Below are 22,283 nucleotides of genomic sequence, written 5' to 3' on the forward strand. Positions count from 1 at the left end.
CACAATTAAATCGAATATTAATTGTGATCAAGATTTTGGCTTCCGAAATGGAAGATCTGCCCCTCCTCCAGAGCCCAAACACGCTGCGGTGCATGTAGTTCCAACTCGAGTCAAGAACAGAGAGCCGGCCTGTTTGTGTGTTAATGTTGAAACCTTCCTTGGTAGAAGATGACAGTTCAAAGAGATACAGTCTTATCATTATCATATATGCACGATGTTCCCAAAGTCAAAGAGTGATCGTGTTAAATAATCGTGATCTCAACATTGATCAGAATAATCATTAAAAGTAATTTTCCACTTACAATCCTCTCTCATTAACTGACATTTTGTGCAAGTGAGTGAGTCGTGCAAAGAGATTGTAAAGAGATTCTTCACACAGCACGTCAAGATCCACTAGAGAACTACATTTCCTAGCCTTTCAGTAAAAACATTGTGAAACTTGCAAACACTTACCAGTCCAATCTAGTTACAAGATTGAACTGATAGGTGATTGCTGAAAGAAAAGCTACAGAACGGTACATAAAGAAAGGTCCAATCTAATCCCTAGATTTTGCACTTTAACACGTTGACTGCCAACAACGAGTTGAGTCGTCAAACACAATCCAGCTGTTCACTGCCAACGACGAGTTGAGTCGTCAAAAAATATATATATATTTTTTTGACGGTGCTACGTGGATCAATGCCCCCCGCGTCTCCTATGGAGATATTGGAAGTATTGAATGTGTATAATCTATTTTACCGACCAGCTAGGTGGCGACGGTGCCCTCCCGACAGAGAGAAAGTCAACCAAAAGCAGCCGCCTCCCGCGGCTGCTTCCTCCATTCTCAAGGAAATGGCTTGCCGATTTTACAGTCATCAGTCACCAGACTCGCCGCTCTCGGGCCGCGCCAGCAGCAGCACACGGGGGATTGCAAATTTGCATAAGCCTAGAGTCGCACGGGGCTTCATCGGGGCTCTCAAACCCAAGAGACGAGTGAGCCCTATCCACACTCGCTGCCAGGGAGGGAGGCTGCTCAAACTCGCTGCCAGGGAGGGAGGCTGCTCGAACTCGCTGCAGCAGCAGCAGCAGCAGAGCACTCGCTTGTGACAAACGCAGGCTGAAAGCCACTAGACACGCCCACGGAGGGAGGAGTTGAAGGAGAGGGCGTTCGGAACTATATTGTTTGGATGTCTGATCTCTCACTGATGCCAAAAATAAATGGTTAAAGTGACTGTTCTGCCTGTTTGATTGAATTTCACAAAACTGCGATTATCTCAGCTTTCACTCTCAGACAGCTGAAACCATGCTGTACTCAACGGCTAATATCTACATAACTACTAACTCTACAAACTAACTCTTTTAGACAGAGAAAGCACACATTCTATTAGTACTTTTCTGAACTTTGTGTTCACAAACTCCAAGCAGAAAAGAATCCTCGACTCTTTTAAAATGAGCCAGAATCCTCAAAAAACGGCCTGGCAGAAGCTACCTACAGCAAAAAAAAAACGGCTGGCAGTCAATGTGTTAAACACTTTCACTGTAAGTGAAATTTTTATAGAATATGCAAAAATACTAGTCTTAGTAGAACATAGAATGTCTCCGGGCAGTTCACGGTGCACTGCACGTAACATTTCCAGAGGGCAGAGAAGTTTGTATTTTCACAAAATCTCCTCAAGGTGCTTTTTGACTATTTGACCTGGGGGGATTTAAACTTCCATCCTTCTCACTGACTGGAACCCCCACCAGAACTCCCTGAGCAACCTCTGCCTCCATACTAATGCTGCACTAGGTTCCACCAGCCTACCAGGGCTACACAGAGGCATGCTAAGCTAATGCTATGCTGAGATACAGCATGCGGTACTACACACTGGTGTGTGTGTGTGTGTGTGTGTGTGTGTGTGTGTGTGTGTGTGTGTGTGTGCGTGTGCGCGTGTGTATGTATGTGCGTGTGTGGGTAGAACCACAAGGGGGACAAGCCAGGGAGCGACACGTAAACATGGAGTGTACGTGAAGAAAAAAAGCTGTGCTGTGCTGTGCCAACATGTGCAGGGACTAAATGAAGAATTGAGTATGATGTTGAATGTGTTGGTGTTTGATTACATTATTTCTCAATATTCTTGCTTGTCATATATTATTGTGGACGGAGTGCTGCTCTAATACAGCATCACCACCGCTTCTATGTTTCCTATGAGTGCTGTCATCATGTGATTGGCTTATTGATTTGCACCTCCTACTCCCTTGTAACCAATGAGAAATCATCCTCTCTGGAATGGAGGCTTTTTTAACTGTTGTATTATCTGTCTTCACTGTTGGACTCTGAAGAAGAAGACGCTGCTCGCGTCGAAACGTTAGTTTTTGTACCTTATTAAATTTGTTTGCCAGTGATTTCGTGTGCTCCAGTCACTTCTACCTTTCCACTATTCTGTCCTCGTCTGAGAGCACCGACCTCCCTGTGTGGAGGGGCTGTAGCGCAAGAGATTCCTTCTACATTGTGCTGTGTTACACGTTAAGTAAAAAATATATATAAAAAAACTCAAATTTCTATTCTTGCCCAAACTATGTAAATTCAAGCACCTTCAATGGACTCATGCCTATTTATGCCTATTTTCAAAAACTTTCAAGGCCTTGCTTCCCCCCCCCCCCTCAAATTCACGAACTTTCAAGGAATTCAAGGACCCGTGGGAACCTGCATTTGGCAAGTTAGCAGAACAGAGGAGCACCTCCTCTTCCTCCTCGTCTTTCTCCTCCTGGTCTTTGCTGTCACGGCTCTCGCTGTCCGTGTCGATCACGATGACGTCCCGCTCTTCCTGATGGCCGGCCTGAGGGGTCATGGGCTCTGAGGGGATGGACTGGGACACGTCTCCTTCCCCGCCCCCCTCGTCTTCCACAGCCAGGACTGGAAAACCCTCCTCTGAGAGTGCCTGCACACAAGAATATTCAGTCATTCTACGCAAACATTTACTCGTGTTTGTTGCTCGTCTTCAAAAATCCATACTAACGAATCCTTACTTTTTACAAGCTGCAAGTCCCCACCTCAGCAATGCCACCAAACGTTCGCTATCTGATGAAAGAATCGCATCAGAGTTGTATCAACTGATAACTGACCTGGCTGTCGTCAGGTGAGTCTTGTCTTTCTCCCTCCTCTACCTCTCCTTCCATCCCCTCATCACCCTCCACCTGAAACACACACACACAGTATTATACAGCCTAAGTGGTGCAGTACTTCAATGAAGATTACATTAACATTTTATATCCGAGTCATACTAATATTGCTAGTTCATGATTTGAACATGATTACTTAATGTTAATAGATGTGTGGAGCGGAACCCGTATGCCTTATTACAGTAGTTAGATGTACGACTCGGTTACAAACATCTAATACGATACTGTAAGGCCATGTTCACATTACAGGCAAATCGGATTTGCTGATAAAGCCATTAATCATCATTATCTTGATTGGTTTCCAAAATCTGATTTGGGAGTGTGTCCACACTGCCACAAATCTGATTTTCAAGTCGGATCTGTGTGTCCAGACCTAAACAACCTATCTGCATGGGTTGCTATGGTAACGACGTGAGCGTCAGTAAATACGTACGTTGGTGACGTGGTTTTCCTGCACAGAAGCATTTGATGACGAGTTGCGAGTGACATTCAAATCAGATTTGGTGGATCGGCGCGTCCGCACTGAAGACACATCAGTCGAAAGCAAATTGGAAACTACCTCCATATGTGGTTTGGGACAAGTGACACAAATCAGACTTGGAGCGTCCAGACTCATAAAACCAATCTGGATAAAGTCATTAATAGGTCACTAAAGTTCACAAATTAGATTTGGCCTCGTAGTCTGAACATGGCTTAAGCCACTTCTTAACATGCAGTGGAATCCGTATTATAACCTGCTCCTAGCCGGTTGGCCTGCATGTTAAACAACAATTAGCCGGCCTACGCACACTCCCGCGAGTCCGTATCTTATTCATCTCGGTCCCCGGTGTAGGATCCGGATTAGCGCAAAAGCAGCTGCTGTTTAACTCTGGCAGCTCATGATCCTGATCATGTAGGCTAGCTGTTATGTGGGCGGGTTCACGTAGTTTATTAATTAATGAATCGTTCGGGCAATCGCTTATATCAACAAATTAAACGAGCAAACTCACGGTTTCCTCAAGTGCTGCAAAAACGTCTTGAATTGTTTGGTAGAGATCCCAACGCGCTTCAGCTATGCAGGCAGGCAGGTCCGGTGCATCAGGAGGGACGCTTACTGCTGCGCTGCTTGCTTGCTCCCATGTCAGAAAAAGCCTAACTTTTGTGGGGAGAAATACATTGAAAACTAGTCAGATATGACTTGAATGCCACTTGTAAAATAAATCACCCACAGTGATTGACGACGGTCCGACCACTATTTTGACTGGGCGGCTTTATGTAGCCTAACAAAGGCGGAAGCGCTCATTTTTGGCACATTGCCACCCCTCGTGGTCGGAATGGACTCCGTTAAAACGGCATGTTTTTGAAGCCTCCAGATTTGTCGCTAACGTTAGTCTCTTCTGATAAGTTTTCTCGAGTTGGATGCAGCCAATTCTATTGTGTGAGTCAGCCATTTGAGGCAGGCAGTCTTGTGTGACTGTGCGTCCACACTGCGGAGAGGATAGGAGCTGACTGACCGATAGCCTATTTTGAGACATAGGCCTAGCCTAACTTTTGTGGGGAGAAATACATTGAAAACTAGTCAGATATGACTTGAATGCCACTTGTAAAATAAATCACCCACAGTGATTGACGACGGTGTGACCACTATTTTGACTGCCTCATTTTTGGCACAATGCCAGGAATGGACCCTCTGTTAAAACGGCATGTTTTTGAATGGAGTTTGGTTACAAATTCGCTAAAGCTGTTTCCTATCACATTTCTTGTTATCGATACATGCTACCCCCCCACCCCCCCCCCCCCACTGGCAGAAAAAACGGTTCATATCCAGTTGTTTCTAAACAAAGACCCCTCATGTTTAAAAAGGTAAAACCGGAAAATATCCTGTTCTGGACATGATCCAGACTTCATGTTTAAAAGCCACTACAGTCACTTATTATTGATATTGGTTGGTTGATGGGATGCATAGTGTTGTCTTGCTGTATTTCAGTGTGTACATACCTGGAGTGTTATCAGTGTTTGTCTTAATCCTAGTTTCTTGGGAGACGGAGTTGTGTGTGAACTCTCTGGTCCCCCCTCCTCCTGCCTGCCTCGCTTTGGCACTGCTGAAACCACACGCACACGCACACGCACACACACACACACACACACACACACACACACACACACACACACACACACACACACACACCACACACACACACACACACACACACACACACCACACACACACACACACACACACACACACACACAGACAATATTTCTATATTCTAAACATGGAGCTGCAACAATATGAGAAAGATTGTATATATGAGGTGAGGGTCCTACTATAAAATTACTGTCCTCAACTTTCAGATGCTAAATTCTACTTTGGAATGGGGTTTGGCAATGGACCCCGATTTCTCAGATTTCCATAATTCTTACCAAGGAGGAAATACCTGGTACCATGTGTTCATAGAAGGGAGAAGCCAGCACTCCAAATGTCTTTTCATATGATTTAATATCCTCAAACCTGGGCAGCAGACAACGGACGTTTCAGTCAAAGACCTTCCTCAGCGTTGTGCTGTGTCAGGCAAAAAAAGACAGCTAAATACAATCAAGCCGGAAGTACAATCAATTAGAAAATAAAACATTTTACAACACAATTATTCTATATTCTCAAATACACTACTGCCGCATGCACTGGGACGCGTCATCAGTGATGTTATCTGGGGTCGTAAGGTGTTTCGGGTCTGTCAACATCATACACCCTCGCCCAGTAGACCCAGCCGAGGCCAATTAACACGTTGACTGCCACTGACGTATATATACGTCAAAAAAAATCCAGCGGTTCACTGCCATTGACGTATTAATACGATTTTTTTTTTTGACGGTGCTACGTGGATCAATGCCCCCCGCGTCTCCTATGGAGATATTGGAAGTATTGAATGTGTATAATCTATTTTACCGACCAGCTAGGTGGCGACGGTGCCCTCCCGACAGAGAGAAAGTCAACCAAAAGCAGCCGCCTCCCGCGGCTGCTTCCTCCATTCTCAAGGAAATGGCTTGCCGATTTTACAGTCATCAGTCACCAGACTCGCCGCTCTCGGGCCGCGCCAGCAGCAGCACACGGGGGATTGCAAATTTGCATAAGCCTAGAGTCGCACGGGGCTTCATCGGGGCTCTCAAACCCAAGAGACGAGTGAGACCTATCCACACTCGCTGCCAGGGAGGGAGGCTGCTCAAACTCGCTGCCAGGGAGGGAGGCTGCTCGAACTCGCTGCAGCAGCAGCAGCAGCAGACCACTCGCTTGTGACAAACGCAGGCTGAAAGCCACTAGACACGCCCACGGAGGGAGGAGTTGAAGGAGAGGGCGTTCGGAACTATATTGTTTGGATGTCTGATCTCTCACTGATGCCAAAAATAAATGGTTAAAGTGACTGTTCTGCCTGTTTGATTGAATTTCACAAAACTGCGATTATCTCAGCTTTCTGCCTCAGACCCTGAAACCATGCTGTACTCAACGGCTAATATCTACATAACTACTAACTCTACAAACTAACTCTTTTAGACAGAGAAAGCACACATTCTATTAGTACTTTTCTGAACTTTGTGTTCACAAACTCCAAGCAGAAAAGAATCCTCGGCTCTTTTAAAATGAGCCAGAATCCTCAAAAAACGGCCTGGCAGAAGCTACCTACAGAAGCCGCTCACGGATCAGCCTTACTACTCTGTCTGCAACGTTGCCCGCGGGAGGGGTAAGCGAGAACGCCCAATCCGCTGCAATAGAGCTAGTGCTACGCCGCAGTATTGGCCCTTCGGTGCATGGAGGATCTAGGCTCTGTGGGTTACTCCCGGCCGTGCTCCTCCTTCGTCTCACCAGACCCTCCCGTGGCAAAGGCAATCCAGAGGCTGAGAGGATGCCTCAAGGACGCCTCAAGAGGGCCTGTGCGCTGCACGTCATTTACCTGCGTCGAGCACCTCGCTCTAGCCTGAAGGACCCCAGGCCGCGCCGATCTTTGCGCAGATTTTCAGGAGGCTAATCCGTAGCGTTTGTGGATTTCTCCCTCACGAGAGAGCCAAGATGGGGTGCTAATCCCATCCCGTACCGGTTGCCTTCTCTCCGGCCGTCAACTGTCGTCAATAGGCCTTACCAGTAGAAGCAAGGATCTGATAATCAAGAATTAGAAAAGCATTTAGAATAATAACTTTACAATAATCACAAGTACAAGTGTTGTATAAACAATTATACAATCAAAGCGGAAGTACTTCACAATAAGGCTCTGTATAAAGAACCTCACAATACCACAACGTAGAATGGGCTCAAGTGCGAACCAGGGCTGGAAGCCCCATTTACTGTAAGAGGAGGTTAGTTAACCTTACTTGTAGTAAACAAATAAAAGGTCCTATTGTTCTCAGTACAACTGATAGGATCATAAATACATTAGGAATATATCAAGAATAGAAAATAGAAAATATAATTTTAATAATAATTGAGCCCAGGAGGTACGGTAGTGCAGTGGTAAGCACTATCGCCTCACAGCTCGAAGGTCGTGGGTTCGATTCCCACCTGGGCCGATGTGAACACTGAAGGAATGCGTGCCCGTCCGCATGTCCTCGAGTGCCCACCACCCGGGTGGGGGTCGGCAAAATGGCCTTTCTGTGTGGAGTTTGCATGTTCTCCCCGTGCCTCCCGGGGGTCTCCTTCATATAGGAACCCCCTTCACAAAAACATGCAACATCCTGGTTGCTTATATGGTTCCTCCTCTGATCGTTAAGGGCGCCTGTTCAGAGGGAGGGGAACTGGTTGGAATAGCGTGAACCTCCCACGTGCTATGTCCTACCGGTGAAGCTTCCTCGGGCAGGTGAAAAGAAGCGGCTGACTTGACTGCCCATGTCTCGGAGGATGCATGGAATCAGTCTCGGCTCTCCCCAGATCGGCAGAGGATGGAGTAGCAACCAGGATTGAGTAATTCAAATGAGCACTAAACGGGGGATAAAAATGGGATAAAAAAACATTTAAAAAATAATAATAATAATTGAGCCCATTCTACGTTGTGGTATTGTGAGGTTCTTTATACAGAGCCTTATTGTGAAGTACTTCTGCTTTGATTGTATAATTGTTTATACTATATATTTATACTACTATTGTTTATAATAACTATTTTATTAGCCAGGATGAATATAAATTTATGCTTCAGAAGCATCCTATACGTCCAGTGTTCTATACTCTTCCTAAAATACACAAGAGTTGTGTGGAACCAGTACCTGGTAGGCCCATTGTGGCGGGTACTCAGTCCCTTACAGAACCCATTTCTAAGTACTTAGATCAACACATTAAATCACTAGTGTCCCTACTTCCGTCTTATCTTAAAGACACCACCGATTTTCTCAACAAGCTAAGTTCTATACAGCACATTGAGGAAGGTAGCTTTTTATGCACAATGGATGTGAACACTGAACAGTCTTTATACTAACGTCACGTGCCCCATATGGAGGGTTTGGAAGCTCTCACACATTATTTAAGCACAAGACAGAACCCTACACCCCCTACTGGTTTTCTAGTGGACCTGTATAAATTAATCCTCAACAGGAATTACTTTAAATTTGAAAAAGCTTATTATTTACAATGTCAGGGTGTCAGCATGGGGAGTCCATGCTCACCCAACTATGCAAATCTTTTCATGGGTAAGTTTGAAGATGACTTTGTACACCATAATAACTAGGGGTGGGGGGGAAAAAATCGATTCACCTAAGTATCGCGATTTTTAATGTCACGATTTTTTGGATCGATCTTTTATTCCAGAATCGATAATCGCAAATTAAAAAAAAAAAAAAAAAAAAAAAGTTTTTTTTTTTTTTTTTTGGGTGCTTGCAGTCAGGCCACTCACTGAACAGCAGGCCAGGCGCCGCCTACTGGTTTACTAGTGGTTTTATTACTTTATTAGTTAGTCTGAAGTAATAATTACACTTCAGGGTTAAAGTGGGTGTATCTCATTGTAAAATTGGACTTCAAACGGCCCAAATTTCACACGCGTTGGCCCATATCGGCCTGGCCTGCTTGGTATCTAATGCCCGGCCTGAATTATGATCCCAGTCCGCCCCTGTTTTTAACTATATCGCCCAGCCCTACTCATGATATATAATATACAGTCTCTAGTGTATGATTCAACTTTTCCCATGTTCTAATCTAGTGTAAAAAAGCAAACAAACTGAAAAAAGAAAAGAAAAAAATAAACAAAAATCGCAATAAATCGTAATATCGAATCGCAATAATCGTAGAATCGCAATACTTAAGAATCGCAATATAAATCGAATCGGCACCCAAGAATCGTGATAGTATCGAATCGGGAGATAAGTGAATCGCCACAGCCCTAATAATAACCCTTTTGGTGCCTTTTTTGAGTGTTGGTTCCGTTTTATTGATGATGTATTTCTTATTTTCACTGGGTCTCTCGTCCAACTGGAGGAATTTAAGGTATATATAGATTCCAGATTGCCTTCTATAAAATTTTCAATTGAATATAGCCTTGATTCAGTCTCCTTTTTGGATGTCCGTGTGAAAAAATCAGATTTCCTCACGACCAAGGTCTACAGGAAAAAGACAGACAGAAACAGCTTTTTAGACTTCTCCAGTTACCATCCTCCCAGTCTTAAAAGGGGTTTACCTTACAGCCAGCTTTTGAGGATCAGAAGAATTTGTAACAGAGATACTGATTTTGAAGAACAAGCTGCTGAACTGTGTGCTCGTTTCAGGGCGAAGGGTTACAACAATAAGGTTCTAGACAATAGCCTCCAGAAGGTCAGAATATTGAAGAGAGATGACTTATTGGCGCCCAAAGTTTCCTCTGTCCAGAATGTTAATATGGTTTGTGCCACTACCTTTTCTCCTGTGTCCCAGGACATAAAATCCTGTGTTTTAAAACACTGGCACATATTACATAGTGACCCCCAAGTGGGCCACGTATTTATTAAATCTCATGTTTGCTCATAAACGAGCAAGAAATCTGAGAGATGTATTAGTCAGAACTGACTGTTACACACACCCTCTACATTTTTTATCTATTTTACCTAATGGGAATTTTCCTTGTTCAAACTGTATTCACTGCAATGCTATGATCAGAGGTGGGTCCTTACACCCACACTCAGGTAAGAAGTTCCTTATCAAAAGTAGGATTTCCTGCAAGACTAAGTTTGTTGTTTACCTTTTGAAATGTCCCTGTGGCCTCTGTTATGTAGGCAAAACCATGAGGGAACTAAAGGTTCGCATTTCTGAACATAAAAGTAACATTAGAAATAAAGAAGAGAAGTCGTCTGTAGTCAGACACTTTAATTCATTTGGGCATGATGTGTGTTCTCTCAGATTCCAGGGGATCGAGGCTGTTGGCCCCTTAAAGAGGGGGGGCGAGACAGAGCTTTATTGCAAAGGGAGGCATTTTGGATTCATGCCCTACAAACAGAACACCCTAAAGGCCTCAATGAGGAGCTACTTCTTAGCCGTTTTCTTTAAAACCTTTTTAAAATTATATTTTCTATTTTCTATTCTTGATATATTCCTAATGTATTTATGATCCTATCAGTTGTACTGAGAACAATAGGACCTTTTATTTGTTTACTACAAGTAAGGTTAACTAACCTCCTCTTACAGTAAATGGGGCGTCCAGCCCTGGTTCGCACTTGAGCCCATTCTACGTTGTGGTATTGTGAGGTTCTTTATACAGAGCCTTATTGTGAAGTACTTCCGCTTTAATTGTATAATTGTTTATACAACACTTGTAATTGTGATTATTGTAAAGTTATTATTCTAAATGTTTTTCTAATTCTTGATTATCAGATCCTTGCTTCTACTGGTAAGGCTTATTGTGTTGTAAAATGTTTTATTTTCTAATTGATTGTACTTCCGGCTTGATTGTATTTAGCCGTATTTTTTTGCCTGACACAGCACAACGCTGAGGAAGGTCTTTGACTGAAACGTTTGTTGTCTGCTGCCCAGGTTTGAGGATAATTAAATCATATGAAAAGACATTTGGAGTGCTGGCTTCTCCCTTCTCTGATTTGTTTTACAAGGAACCATGTGACAGTAGCATTTCAACAACAAAGGTTACTACCAATTTACACACACACACACACACACACACACACACACACACACACACACACACACACACACACACACACACACAGGGAGTTGTGTACTATAAAAACAAAACCTGGAAATCCTCCAAAAGCAGCAGCAGCAACAACAACAACAACAACAACAAGACAAATCACATGCCTGAGTACATCAACATTGCGAACATAAATGTGTGTTATGGTGAAACCCCACCAAAGCGCACGTGCCGCATCTGAGAGCGATATGCTCACGTTATTCACGCAATCCCGAGTCCTAAATGGGTATAAAGTAGGGATGTTCATTTTGAAAATTTTCCAAAATCGATAATTGGTGAAAATTAACGATCAATTATCGATTATCGATCATATTAACTCATTCTCTGCCAGGGTCATTTCGGTCTGTGTGCTCCCAGTGCCAGGATTTTGAGCATATTTCCTGATCTTCCAGGACCCACAGAATATTCTGTGCTAGGAATAAAATTACACAACATATCTCACAATAAAGCAGAGACTCTCTTCTTAACCCTTGTAAAAAACTGAAACTCGACCATGTTTCCTTGTTTAGTTACAAGCAGTGGAAGTTCGCTTGTTTTCACGAAAAATGCCCTCCTTGGGACATAAATGGGAGAAAAAGAGGTTTTTAGTGAAGGGCACCGTTTCAAGCAGAACTCTCTTTTGAGCCTTTTATTTTTTGCCTCAGTGACACATCAGACATATACAGTATTTGTTTTCCCAAATAAATAAATAAAAAATAAAAAATAAGAGAATGTATTTGAGGGAGCTGTGTCGGTCTTAGCTTGATAAAAGCATAAACAAATGGAAAGAACCCTTATGTGGTCACACTCACACACTCTCTCTCTCTCTCTCTCACACTCTCACTCACACACACACACACACACACACACACACAGGAATAACGAGTGCTGTAACGTTACCTGCTGTCACGTTACCTCTCATAACTAACGTTAGCACAGAAGATCACACAATAGCTACGTTAGTGCTGTAAACTTTGAAATGTTTATGTGACACATGTTTCGCCTTGGTTGCTGGGGACGGGTGTGTGACGCGGTTTGACGCGTTTGACGTATCCATGTGGTTCCCCCTCCCTTGAGTGTGACAGAGAGCTCCCCTTGAGAGGGAGATCTGGCAAGAGGAAACGTGAAGCGAGTCATGCCGGCGGCATAAGTTATAAACAATGCGTGACAATTATACTCGAATGTTGTGTGTGTGATCATTTCATCTCAAACGCGATACAAAAAATAGGCTACTTTTTACCATCGTCATTGCTCTCTCCAAGTGGCACCCATTTCTCCTCCTCCGATTCATCTGTGTCACAGAACGCTGTGAAGGGGAGCCTTCGTCGCCATGGCGCTCCGTCGTGGAGCAATAACAAAAACGCTGGCGTCTTCCTCGCCATCGTCGCCAGCCGAGAACTCTGGATCGGACTCTGTTTCGACCACAGGCTCCACCCATAAATACTAAACTAGCGGGTTCCTTTTATCAATTTGACCTGAAACAATGTCACAGGCTGGGAAAGTGTCTGATGTACCGGTAATGTAAACAGCCAAAACATGAAAGTACGTCCGAGTACGTCTTTGGCACAGAACGCCATTGTTAAAAGTACGTCCGGGTACGTCTTTGGCAGAGAATGAGTTAATACTTAGAAAATGTTCAATATTTTTTTTTTTTTTTTTTTTACAAAATGAATGTCTATGGCAGAAAATACGAAAGACAACGTGTTCTCCTCAATGAACTCTTTATTTCAATGTGTCTCCAACACTGCTGTCCCCGGCACATGCCAGTGTGAATTTCCCATGTTTAAAACAGTTTTGTTGGCACAAAGGCCCGTGCCCAGCCAGAAAACTAGAGACTATATGAAGCTCCACCTCACGTTAAGCTTCTGGCATACTCTTCGCGCACGCGCTGGAGGCGGGGCTCCGAGGAGGGCGCACGCACTCTGCGCGGGCCAAAACAGAACATACTCAGTGCTCAGCTCGCTCCTCCAGGCAGTCTGAATGAAATTGAATGTAACGTTCCCAATTCTATGTATTAAATTCTAAAAAACGACCCTCAACATTTGGGAAGGCTAACTAGTTCGTTATAATCGAACATCATGCTTCAAATGGGACTTTACGATGGTGAGGACTCAATCACAGCAGATATCCACTGATAGCCTACCACGGAGATCTCACAGGCACAGGCAGCAAAACCCGACGCGCTGATAGAAAAATCTCCATGGACGCGCCGCGCTGCGCTCAGGCCTCGCCCCCCAACACGCCCCGTGCGATGACATCATAATCGCCGCGCGCCCTATGCACTTGGCTGGGCGCGAAGAGTATGCCAGAAGCTTTAGTCGGCTGTGCAATGGAGTGGGGCGAGGAGGAACGAATTCCACCCAAACCTAGTCAATTTTTTTTTTTTTTTTTTTAATAATTAAAAAATCGATCCAAATGCCACAGGATCGATTCCAATCCTTAACGATCAATTATCGATTTTCGATAATTGATGAACATCCCTAGTATAAAGGATGTGATGTAGGCCAGGGGAAGCTGGGGGAAAGAATGGAAGACTTAGACATGAAGGAGGCAACTGCAGGGCGAGACTTACAGGCGAGCGACCCACAATAAGATCCATAGAGACCCTACTGCTGTCGCGCGGCTAAAAAGAAACAGGAAATAAACTCAAAGCAAATTGCTTTGGAGCTTAATGCCATCAACCCCGATGATGCAACTGTTCTCCGAGCCCAGACGCTTATTCCTGAGGCCTTTCAAACTAAAGTCGTAGAGAACACTGGGAAGCTTTGAAGGGCTGGAATCAAACTTTTCCTTTTTTTTGTGTGCACTTGGCAGGAGAAACTACTGTTCATCAGATTCATTCAAGTTCATAAAATACATCAAAGGACGCAAATCAGATGATGACCATAAAAAGCATATTAGGATAGCGGTCTGTGTGTGTTTGAATGTTCAACATTATATCTATGGTGGCTGTAGGCGGTAGGGGCGGTTTAGTGTGGGTTAGGTTGGGGTAGGCTGGGATGAGTGGAGACATCTTTGAATGTCTGTGTTTAGGGACATTTTTCCCAACCAGTTAATATTAAATAAGGTCGAGAGAACAACCGGTGTCACTTTCTTCCACCGTGAAGATCATACGAGCTTCCTCAGCTGTGCCGATGGTCAGGATGTTTCATTTAACTGCTTCTCAGTACGACCTAGCCGTCAAGGTAGTGCATGAATATTATATTTGCCACAAAAGGCCAAATTTATTCAGGTGGGGTGGTCGCGTTGTAGTTAGCAGGCTTCTACCTATCTACACTGCTGTCAAAACAAGCTAGCCCGTCAGGTGAGCTGTCTCTCCATCACTGCTGCTACTTCATATAAAAGAGAAAGTTGAATTCACTTGAACACTTGTGAAGAATGTGTACTGTAGTTTCTTCTTTCTTGACATTTTTCACAACACAAGCTATCAGCTCTGAGTAACCTGTCTGTGGCTCTGGTGGCTGCTTGGTGTTTGAATGCGTGTTTGTTTGTTGCATGGCACGTGCCGGTGGTATGGAGTTTGCCGTTTAAGCACTGTGCTTGGTCTGAAGGACACCGCACAGCCGGGAAACTAGAGGCTGTCTCACAAAGCTAACTAAGTTTCACTACCGGGGCATGGTGGCACAGTGGTAGAGATCTTGCCTCACAGCAAGAAGGTCCTGGGTTCAATTCCCGCTTTGGGATGCTGTTGGCACGCCTCCCCATGCCTTCTGTGCCCCGTGTCCAGGTGGGCTATCTTGTGAAAAGGGCCTTTCTGTGTGGACTTTGCATGTTCTCCCTGGTGCTCCCTTGGGGTTTCCTCCATATAAGACCAATATGGACCCCCACTAAAAACATGCAAGAAGATGGTGGTCCGAGCGCATGGTGAGAGGACTCACTTGTTGTTGCTGAGATTGATGACGTTGAGCTTCTGCATGTCACCCAGCTCCTCAGGCAAAGACTCCAGCTTGTTGGAATGCAGGAACAGCACAGTCGCACTCTTCCAGTTGCCCATCTGTGAGGGGAGGAAAGCAGGGAGTCAGAGCCGTCACGCCTGGGCTGACAGACATGCCACACCGCTTTACTCTATGGCTGCAACTAACCCTTATTTTCATTGTTGATTAATTTGTCTATTATTTTCTTAATTAATCAATTAGATGTTTGGTCTATAAAATGTCAGGACATGGTTTCGATCAGTGTTCCCCTAAAGCCCAAGATGACATCCTCAAATGTCTTGTTTTGTCCACAACTCAAAGATATTCAGTTCAAACCAAAAAATATTCACATTTGAGAAGCTGGAATCAGAGGATTTGACTTTGTTTTCTTATAAAAATGACTCAAACCGATTATCAAAATAGTTGCAGATTAATGTAATAGTTGACAACTAATAGATTAATCGGTGCAGCTCTACTTTACTCATGTGTGCGCGCATGCACGCACACACACACGCACGCACGCATGCACACACACACACACACACACACGCACACACACACACACACACACACACACACACACGGACACACATCTACACTCACCTCTGGGGGGAGCTGTGTAAGGAAGTTGTGATCTGCAGCAAAGGTGCGGATGTTGGTACACTGGCCGATGGTGGAAGGCAAGGCCTGGATTTCATTGAAACTACAGTCCAGCTCATTCAAGGCCATCAGTCTGGTGCAGAGAGGAGCAGAAAGGGGAAGACAAGAGGACTTTTATTCATGCATTGTAAATTGTTTTTACTTTGTGAAAGGAGTTTGCAACTCTTGACTAAGTTCATATCTAAATGAATGTTAGAAAAGTAAGCTACCACTTCATGTCAAAGATCTGGAACATCCACATGGTAAAAATGAACTGTAATGTCCAACTTAAGGCTTTACGAGCAGCTATGCTATGCGGTATGGCCAACGTTCTAGAACATGCTGCTATATTATCCAGTGAAATCTTTGGATCCCCGGCTAATCAAGTATTTTAAGTATTTTTCCGATGACCGAGAAGCATGACATTGTGAAATCGTTCTAAATTGCCTCCTGTGCTAAGAGAGAGAATAGTGACCACGGAAGTCCACAATGCTTGCGAGCCTGCGAGGTAATAACGTAGGCTACTAGCCTACTATTTATGAAAGACTTGGATGTGCAAATATCGCAACGCCAAACTTTCCAGCAGCAAGCTCCTGAAATGGACTAAGTGATCCTCTGTTTATTCTCAACAGAAAAACTCTGCCTACGTGCATCTCTCTCTCCCCCCCCCCCCTCCCTTAGGTGCCGGGGAGGGCGAGCTACGGCTGCATGTAAACAGGAATATTAGTGGATTATTCATTTAGTTGGAATATTGTCATTTTCCGAATATGGGCAAAAACCGGAATATTGCGTGCATGTAAACGTTGTCGGCCCTTGCCTGGTCTTTTGCTTGTGCAAGAAGAAAGGAGGAGGCAGAGGCAGAAAAATAAGTAGAAACCACAGCACTAAATGGGTGATATCATGCAGCGACAGGCTCAAGGGGCTTTCTCGAGGGTCCCGTCGTCGTGGAAACAATTACTTCTGTATTGGAATGATCAGATTCGCTTAACGAGCGCACCAGCCAATCAGAGTGATTTCTCTCACCGACGGCGATTCAACACGTCAAATCGGCCGCAAAAGCAGCCGACAAGGCCAACTAGAGCCGACTGTGCGGGACACAGCACAAAAATGACAGACGCTCACCGACGGCACAGAAAGCATCGGAGCACATTCTTAATGAGAATATCTGATCTACTCTGACAGGTTGTTTTTTTTCCAGTCATGCGTGGATGCCAGATGAAAACTCTGCAGAGTTTTAAGCTATTGATGTGACACTCACCCTCCCACGGAGTCTGGCAAGTACATCAGCTGATTCTCATCCACTTTCAGAGCAGTCAGTTTCTTCAGTGAGCCTGGGAGAGAGAGAGAGAGAGAGAGAGAGAGAGAGAGAGAGAGAGAGAGAGAGAGAGAGAGCATTACAGAGAAGCATAATATAATACAGCTCAGGGCAGTTATTGATTATCACTTGCTGTCATATCACAAAAGAGGAATATCCATTACAGCAGTTGGAAAAAGTTGATTGAATTAATTCATATACACATAATGATTTAATGTGTCTTTATTTTCAAGTCAATTGGATCGAGTGTCTTTCCCTCGAGAGTTTCAGGAAGAAAATACTCAGGAAACATCATCACAAGTCAAGACAAATCAGAAATATGCAATCAAACATTCAGGTAGAGATTGTGTGTCCTCCCACAGCAGTGCCTATCACATTTTCACAAGAATAGAACTTGTGCTTCCTTAACTGTCTAAGTTTGATCAAACATCTCATCATCTGCAGAAAGTGCTTGAATGATGAAGTCTGAGTAGACAGGTTTTAGAGGAGTACAGCGTCTCTCTCTTGAACTTGAGTGACTGACCTGAATTCACCTCGAGGACCACGGCGCTGTAGCTATAGCACAGTGTAGGGGTGCACAATTAAATCGAATATTAATTGTGATCAAGATTTTGGCTTCCGAAATGGAAGATCTGCCCCTCCTCCAGAGCCCAAACACGCTGCGGTGCATGTAGTTCCAACTCGAGTCAAGAACAGAGAGCCGGCCTGTTTGTGCGTTAATGTTGAAACCTTCCTTGGTAGAAGATGACAGTTCAAAGAGATACAGTCTTATCATTATCATATATGCACGATGTTCCCAAAGTCAAAGAGTGATCGTGTTAAATAATCGTGATCTCAACATTGATCAGAATAATCATTAAAAGTAATTTTCCACTTACAATCCTCTCTCATTAACTGACATTTTGTGCAAGTGAGTGAGTCGTGCAAAGAGATTGTAAAGAGATTCTTCACACAGCACGTCAAGATCCACTAGAGAACTACATTTCCTAGCCTTTCAGTAAAAACATTGTGAAACTTGCAAACACTTACCAGTCCAATCTAGTTACAAGATTGAACTGATAGGTGATTGCTGAAAGAAAAGCTACAGAACGGTACATAAAGAAAGGTCCAATCTAATCCCTAGATTTTGCACTTTAAACACTTTCACTGTAAGTGAAATCTTTATAGAATATGCAAAAATACTAGTCTTAGTAGAACATAGAATGTCTCCGGGCAGTTCACGGTGCACTGCACGTAACATTTCCAGAGGGCAGAGAAGTTTGTATTTTCTCAAAATCTCCTCAAGGTGCTTTTTGACTATTTGACCTGGGGGGATTTAAACTTCCATCCTTCTCACTGACTGGAACCCCCACCAGAACTCCCTGAGCAACCTCTGCCTCCATACTAATGCTGCACTAGGTTCCACCAGCCTACCAGGGCTACACAGAGGCATGCTAAGCTAATGCTATGCTGAGATACAGCATGCGGTACTACATTACATTACGTTACATTACATTACGTCATTTGGCAGATGCTTTTATCCAAAGCGACTTACAATAACACATTTTCTGTCAGCAATAGAGCAATCAACTATGGAGCACAGTCTATGACAACTACAACTTCTGAAGGAACAGTGGTACAAGTTTAGGTTAGTGGTACAAGGTTGGTTAGTTTTTTTTTTTTTTTTTTTTTTTTTTTTTAAGGAAAGAGAGAACGAAGTTAGATCAAGAAGGGCCCAGATGGAGCCTGAAAAGGTGAGTCTTTAGTCTTTTCCGAAAGATCGGCAGTGATTCAGCAGTCCTGACCGAAGGTGGAAGCTCGTTCCACCATTGAGGTGCCAGGGACGAGAAGAGTCGAGATCGGGATGAGCGACTTTTGAGTCCCCGTAGAGAAGGAGGGGCGAGGCGACCTGCACTGGTGGAGGAGCGAAGGGAGCGCTGAGAGGTTTGGAACCTGACCATGGATTGCAGGTACAGGGGAGCTGACTGGTGTACTGCCCTGTAGGCCAGTACCAGTGTCTTGAATTTGATGCGGGCCGAGATGGGAAGCCAGTGGAGCTCCTGGAAGAGGGGAGTGACGTGAGAGAATTTGGGTTGGTTGAATACCAGACGGGCTGCAGCGTTCTGAATGAGCTGAAGCGGTCGGATGTCGGTGGCAGGTAGGCCGGCCAGGAGCACGTTGCAGTAGTCCAGGCGGGAGGAGACAAGAGACTGGACCAGTAGTTGAGTCACTTCTCTTGTGAGAAAGGGACGGATTTTGCGGATGTTGTAGAGGGAGAACCTACAGGAGCGTGCTGTAGCAGCTATGTTGGCAGAGCAAGACAGCTGGTTGTCAAGGACCACCCCAAGGTTCTTAGCTGTTTGGGAGGGAAGTACAGTGGTGTTGTCAATGGAGATGGAGAGATCTGTGAGAGGGCAGTCTTTTCCTGGGAGGAAGAGTAGCTCTGTCTTACCAAGGTTGAGCTTGAGGTGGTGGGCAGACATCCAGTCGCCAATGTCTTTGAGGCATGCAGAGATGCGAGCTTCGATTTGAGTGTCGGAGGGGGGGGAAGGAAAGGAAAAGCTGGGTGTCATCAGCACAGCAGTGATAAGAAAAGCCATGAGAAGAGATCACATAGGCAAGAGATCTGATATAGAGAAGGAAAAGTAAGGGGCCCAGGACTGAGCCCTGGGGGACACCGGTGGTAAGAGGACAGGATCTGGAGAGGGACCCTCTCCATGAGACCTGGTATGAGCGGTTCGAGAGGTAGGAAGCAAACCAGGGGAGTGCAGAACCTGAAATGCCGAGGTCAGACAGAGTGGAAAGACGGATTTGGTGGTTGACTGTATCGAAAGCAGCAGACAGGTCAAGGAGGACAAGAACAGAAGAGAGGGATGAGGCCTTAGCAGTGTGAAGGGCCTCTGTGACAGCAAGAAGAGCTGTCTCAGTGGAGTGAGAGGCCTTGAAACCGGACTGCAGAGGGTCCAGGAGGTCATTTTGGGAGAGATAGAGAGAAAGTTGTTCGGACACTGCTCGTTCGAGGGTTTTGGAAAGGAATGAGAGAAGAGAGACAGGTCTGTAGTTGTGAATAGCAGTAGGGTCAAGGGAGGGTTTCTTAAGCAGAGGCTTGACTCTTGCAGTCTTTAGAGCAGGCGGAACAAGACCAGAGGACAGAGAGGAGTTAATGAAGGTGGTGAGGAAGGGAGATATGTTAGGTGAGATGGTTTGGAGGAGAGAGGAAGGGATAGGATCGAGGGGGCAGTAAGTGGCTCGGTTCGAGCTGATGAGTTTAAGCACTTCATCAGGAGAGAGAGGAGAGAAGGAAGGAAATCCAGGGACAGGGGGCCGAGGAGCAGGATTGGAGTCGGGAGTGTTAGTGAGGGTGCCTGGAGGATGGAAGGAGGAGCTCATGTCATCCACCTTTTTAGTAAAGAAGGTTACAAAATCATCAGCAGAGAGGGAGGAGGGAGGGGGAGGGGAGGGAGGGTTGAGGAGCGTGGAGAAGGTGGAGAACAGTTTACTGGGATTGGATGCAGAGGACTGGATTTCAGAGATGAAGAAGGAGGTTTTTGCTTTAGAGACAGTATCAGTGAAGTTTGAGTGGATAAGGTGGTAGGAAGAGAGATCTTCAGGGAGATGTGATTTTCTCCATTTTCTCTCAGCTGCCCGAAGCTCAGTTCGATAAGTTCGCAGAGATTCAGTCAGCCAAGGAGAAGGGGGAGAAGATTGGGCAGGCTTAGTGGTGAGTGGGCAAAGAGAATCAAGAGCGGAGGAGAGAGAGGAGAGAAGAGTGGTGGAAGCCTCGTCGGTGGACAGGAGAGCAAATTGCTCGGCAGGGGGAAGTAAGGAGAGGACGGTAGAAGAGAGGGAGTCGGGTGAGAGAGTTTTTAAGTTGCGTCGGGTGGTGGTAGAGTGAGGGGGAGATGGGTGGGAGGAGGGGAGGGGGATGGGAAGGGAGAAGGTGATAAAGTGGTGGTCGGATACAGGAAGAGGAGTCACAATGAGATTAGAGGTGGAGCAGGATCTGGTGAAGACCAGGTCAAGCACACTGGTGTGTGTGTGTGTGTGTGTGTGTGTGTGTGTGTGTGTGTGTGTGTGTGCGTGCGCGTGTGTATGTATGTGCGTGTGTGGGTAGAACCACAAGGGGGACAAGCCAGGGAGCGACACGTAAACATGGAGTGTACGTGAAGAAAAAAAGCTGTGCTGTGCTGTGCCAACATGTGCAGGGACTAAATGAAGAATTGAGTATGATGTTGAATGTGTTGGTGTTTGATTACATTATTTCTCAATATTCTTGCTTGTCATATATTATTGTGGACGGAGTGCTGCTCTAATACAGCATCACCACCGCTTCTATGTTTTCTATGAGTGCTGTCATCATGTGATTGGCTTATTGATTCGCACCTCCTACTCCCTTGTAACCAATGAGAAATCATCCTCTCTGGAGTGGAGGCTTTTTTAACTGTTGTATTATCTGTCTTCACTGTTGGACTCTGAAGAAGAAGACGCTGCTCGCGTCGAAACGTTAGTTTTTGTACCTTATTAAATTTGTTTGCCAGTGATTTCGTGTGCTCCAGTCATCTCTACCTTTCCAGTATTCTGTCCTCGTCTGAGAGCACCGACCTCCCTGTGTGGAGGGGCTGTAGCGCAAGAGATTCCTTCTACATTGTGCTGTGTTACACGTTAAGTAAAAAAAAAATATATATAAAAAAACTCAAATTTCTATTCTTGCCCAAACTATGTAAATTCAAGCACCTTCAATGGACTCATGCCTATTTATGCCTATTTTCAAAAACTTTCAAGGCCTTGCTTCCCCCCCCCCTCAAATTCACGAACTTTCAAGGATTTCAAAGACCCGTGGGAACCTGCATTTGGCAAGTTAGCAGAACAGAGGAGCACCTCCTCTTCCTCCTCGTCTTTCTCCTCCTGGTCTTTGCTGTCACGGCTCTCGCTGTCCGTGTCGATCACGATGACGTCCCGCTCTTCCTGATGGCCGGCCTGAGGGGTCATGGGCTCTGAGGGGATGGACTGGGACACGTCTCCTTCCCCGCCCCCCTCGTCTTCCACAGCCAGGACTGGAAAACCCTCCTCTGAGAGTGCCTGCACACAAGAATATTCAGTCATTCTACGCAAACATTTACTCGTATTTGTTGCTCGTCTTCAAAAATCCATACTAATGAATCCTTACTTTTTACAAGCTGCAAGTCCCC

At 45.0% G+C, this 22,283-nt stretch overlaps 1 protein-coding gene across 1 annotated transcript in view; it reads right to left on the bottom strand.

Moving 5' to 3' along the window:
• Nucleotides 1-22,283, bottom strand: part of LOC310770875 (uncharacterized protein) — a gene marked incomplete at its 5' end in the record, with an annotated part of 34,269 nt that overhangs the window by 11,858 nt on the left and 128 nt on the right. The window contains 5 exons of the mRNA XM_083663579.1: nucleotides 5,120-5,223; nucleotides 15,126-15,241; nucleotides 15,765-15,894; nucleotides 17,059-17,131; nucleotides 21,939-22,173. Coding sequence (XP_083519705.1) covers nucleotides 5,120-5,223; nucleotides 15,126-15,241; nucleotides 15,765-15,894; nucleotides 17,059-17,131; nucleotides 21,939-22,173 — 658 coding nt within the window. The remainder of the gene's footprint in view (nucleotides 1-5,119; nucleotides 5,224-15,125; nucleotides 15,242-15,764; nucleotides 15,895-17,058; nucleotides 17,132-21,938; nucleotides 22,174-22,283) is intronic.

Source organism: Poromitra crassiceps, assembly GCF_964638095.1.
Source record: "Poromitra crassiceps genome assembly, contig: HAP1_SCAFFOLD_253, whole genome shotgun sequence".
Lineage (NCBI taxonomy): Eukaryota > Metazoa > Chordata > Actinopteri > Beryciformes > Melamphaidae > Poromitra > Poromitra crassiceps.